The sequence below is a fragment of the Anopheles gambiae genome, chromosome 3 (genome assembly GCF_943734735.2).
Source record: "Anopheles gambiae chromosome 3, idAnoGambNW_F1_1, whole genome shotgun sequence".
NCBI classification, from domain to species: domain Eukaryota; kingdom Metazoa; phylum Arthropoda; class Insecta; order Diptera; family Culicidae; genus Anopheles; species Anopheles gambiae.
In genome coordinates this window covers 64481047-64484796 of record NC_064602.1, presented here as the reverse complement: position 1 = coordinate 64484796, position 3750 = coordinate 64481047, and the positions used below count along the sequence as shown (strand labels likewise).

The 3750-nt window shown below is 41.7% G+C and overlaps 1 protein-coding gene across 1 annotated transcript; it reads right to left on the bottom strand.

The window, feature by feature from the left end:
* Positions 1-616: 616 nt before the first annotated feature.
* Positions 617-3328, bottom strand: LOC133393722 (uncharacterized). The gene is made up of 2 exons (XM_061659828.1): positions 1925-3328; positions 617-1847 (listed from the first exon to the last, which is right to left on the bottom strand). Exons 1-2 carry the CDS (start codon positions 3197-3199, stop codon positions 1842-1844), a joined length of 1281 nt encoding a protein of 426 aa, XP_061515812.1. The 5' UTR covers positions 3200-3328; the 3' UTR covers positions 617-1841.
* Positions 3329-3750: the final 422 nt, after the last annotated feature.

Below are 3750 nucleotides of genomic sequence, written 5' to 3'. Positions count from 1 at the left end.
TTTCTAAGAACAGGGACCACCTTGCAATTTTGGCGGAGCAGTTCCTGTTCTTCAACGTTTCCACTAGGGAATTACAATCGGTTACTATCTTTATAGGGATACCATGCACATATGCATGAAAACGCTTCAAGGCGTAAATCACTGACAAAGTTTCTAACTCGTAGCTGTGAAGATTGGACTCACTAGAAGAAGCAGTTTTCGAAAAATATGCCACTGGATGGAATTTCCCATCATCTTGCTTTTGAAGTAAAACCGAGCCAAATCCAACTGTGCTGGCATCGCAATGTAGTTCTGTTTCTCGAGAAGGATCATAAATTGCCAACACAGGAGCATTAATTAATTTGGTTTTCAATTCATTAAATGCGTTCATACATGCTTCATCAAATTGGAAAGACACTTTTTCTTTAAGTAGATTGCTCAAAGGTTTTGCAATGTTCGAGAAAGACGGGACGAATCGTCTAAAATAGGAAAACAAACCAAGACAACGCTGAACTTCCTTTGAGGTTTTAGGCACTGGGTAATTTTGGATAGCCTTAATGTGGTAGTTGCTTGGTTGAATTCCCTTTGAGTTTACATAGTAACCAAGGTAATCCAAGTTACTGCACCCAAATTTGCATTTGTCAATACGCAGTTCCAATCCATTCTTCCTAAGAGTTTTTAAAACAGCACCTAGAGTTTCTAAATGATCTTGAAACGTCTTTGACGCTATGATTATGTCGTCAAGATAGACGACTAGTTTGGCTTCGTCGATGAATTCTCGCAGTACTGAGTTAATGAATCTTTGAAATCCTGAGGGAGCGTTTTTTAGCCCAAATGGCATTTTCAGATATTCATACTGTCCGTCAGGTGTTACAAAGGCAGTGTAACTAATAGAATCTTCGTGCATCTTAATTTGATGAAAGCCGCTTTTGAGATCTAAGAGAGTGAAATACCGTTTACCGCTTAGGTGTTCGAGGCAAGTGTCAATTAAAGGTATTGGATAGTTATCACGAATTGTTATCTTATTTAACGGACGGTAGTCAACACACATTCGTACCTCACCATTTTTCTTCCGTACTAACACAATAGCAGATGCGTAAGGTGAATTGCTGGGTCGAATAATTTGTTTTTCTAATAAATTTTTAACTATATCACGAACCTGATTGCGTTCGGCAAAAGACAACCGCCTAGGTTTACAGAATATTGGAGTATCATTTGTAACACTTATTTTCATTGAATGTTGTGATTCAAGAATAGTTTCATTTAAGGGCTGAAGATAGTTATTTTCCACACATGAAGCTATCAGACACATCTGGTCTTCACTCAATTCGTTTCCTATATCCAATGTGTTCGCTTCCTTACTAATATCAATAGCACATAACTCTGAAAAAGTCCTCAAAATACTCTCAGCCTCCGTACCACTATCGTTGGTCTGATTATGATCATCAACACTATCGTATCTTTTCTGGTCTGATTGGAAAATAGATTGCGTCCAAATGTCTGCCTCATCCTTCGAATTAGTTTTAAAAATCCCCAATGAATTAAGGCGCGCTTTCACGTGTGTTGCAAGAGTAGATTTATTTTCTTTTAGTAAGTTCATCAGATTGTCTTGAGAATAACGATAACAAAGGTAATGTAAATGGATGTTCATCTTTTTTAATAAGTCCCTTCCTGCAATCAAGGGCCATGCTGTTTGTTGTTTTGGCAGTATCATAAAGGAATGGGAAACGTTGATATTTCGAAATTTTATTCTAATGTTCACATGGCCCAAAGATGTAAGCTGCTGGTTGCCTAATCCACAGAATCCCGAAAATTGAGGAGTATGTTTGATGTTTGGCACAAGTTGTTCACTGATGAAACTTTTAGGGCTGCCAGAATCAAACAAACAAAACACACGTGATTGCGTTGCGCTTAATTCATTATCATTCAGCAATGCGACACTTACCTCCTGAATTGGATCGATCCTAGCTCCTGAACCAGTCACTTGATTTCCATTATCATCTCCGTAATTGTTTTCTGCTGCAGCAGCCATCGACAGGTTCAGATGTGAGTAATCATTGCCACCGGATTGAGGCAATCGTGATGCCGGACACTGATGTTGGAAACTCTGCTGATCGCACGGTGCAAATATAGCGGCAGGCATCCTCTGGGCAACGTTCGGGCAGTCTTGTTTCTTGTGATCAGGGCTTCCACACAAGAAACATAGTTGGGCAGACTGACGTGGTTTTCGGCACTGGTTGGAAAAATGGCCGAAACTCGAACAATTGTAGCATCGCACCATTTCTTCTCGCCCATTGGCTGGTTTGGTGTTGGTTTTCAGCATCGATGTAAAACGGCTTGAAGGTTGTGGACGAGTGGGGGATGACGGTGGTTCACGCATTTGGTAATGCATCTCGCATCGGTTTACATGATCAATCAGATCATACACATCACGATATTCTTTCGCCACTAAGTTGTCATACATGGGATCGCGCGATAGTCCTCGGATGATGTATGTTATAATCGCTGCGTTACTCACGTTCCCAGTTGTTCCAAGGGCATGTACACGAAAGATGTAGGCGGCGTAGGACTCATCATTCCTTTTGAATGTATGCAACAGCTTCTTGTGAATAGCAGCTTCATTATGCGTGTCTGGGAAAGCTTTTCCCATTCCTTCGGCAAATTCTTTAAACGATGTTACAGAATGCCGGAAACCACTGTACCACTCCTTTGCAGCGCCAGTTAGCTGACTGCTAGCGTACATCAATGTCATTTGGTCGGTCCAACCATAAACTTCAGCACTGTGTTTTACCGTTTTTATCCACTGCAAGAAACTGGCACCCTCTCCAAACATCGGAATAATCTGCTTAACCTCTTCCGGATGAATCAATCTAGCTGTATTGGAGTATTCACGACTTTGGCTCTCAAGCGCTGCTAATTTGTTCCGCAGTTCAAGTATCTCACATTTTTGCTTTAGGAGCACAATTTCTGCTGCAGCTTCGTCGTTTTCTTTGATCACATCAGTTTTCATGATCTGGGTGACGCTCTCTTCTTTACTTTCGGCAATGGCTGCGTTGCACATGGTGTCGTTGGAATCGCCATTTTGTTGCGAGCTAGGGTACGCTTCCTTATAGAGAGCACGGATCTGCATCAGTGTTGCCGTACATGGCACGGTTATTTCGGCCGACTGGAGTGCGCACAGCATCTCATCCTTAGTCACTCTCTGGTCATCTACGGACATTTTGGGCTCACTATCCCACTTCTGAGATGTAAAATCGATTAAATTGTAGTCACTTCGATTTGGCGTCCTGATTCGTTCGCTTTTTATTCTGTTCTAATGGCAGCTGTCAAAAATAACCTAATGCTAATATACACGTACAGTATCGGACAGAAAGATAGGGCATTGGGTTTTTAACGCACCGTGCACCCGTTGGGCCAAGTTTATGTGTGGTTTGTATGTGTTTGTGTTTTTGTGTGTGTGTATGTGTGTGTATGTGTGTGTGTGTGTATGTGTGTGTGCATGTGTGTGTGTGTGTGGATGTATGTTTGAATGTGTATTGATGTGTGTGTTTGTTTCACAAGTAGGTCGTTTCGGATAGATTTGTAAGTAGCTTTTTTGTGTTTTGGGTTAGGTTTTTGGTGTGATAAGCAGGACCACCGCCCTCGCGATCAGTGTCTTTTCGATATATTAACAATGTTACGGTCTTCTTTCGCCGTGGTCTTCTGAGGACGTCCGGTTGACTTGCGCGTTTCGGTTGTCCAAGCGCGTTTCAGTTGTCTAAGCACGTTTCG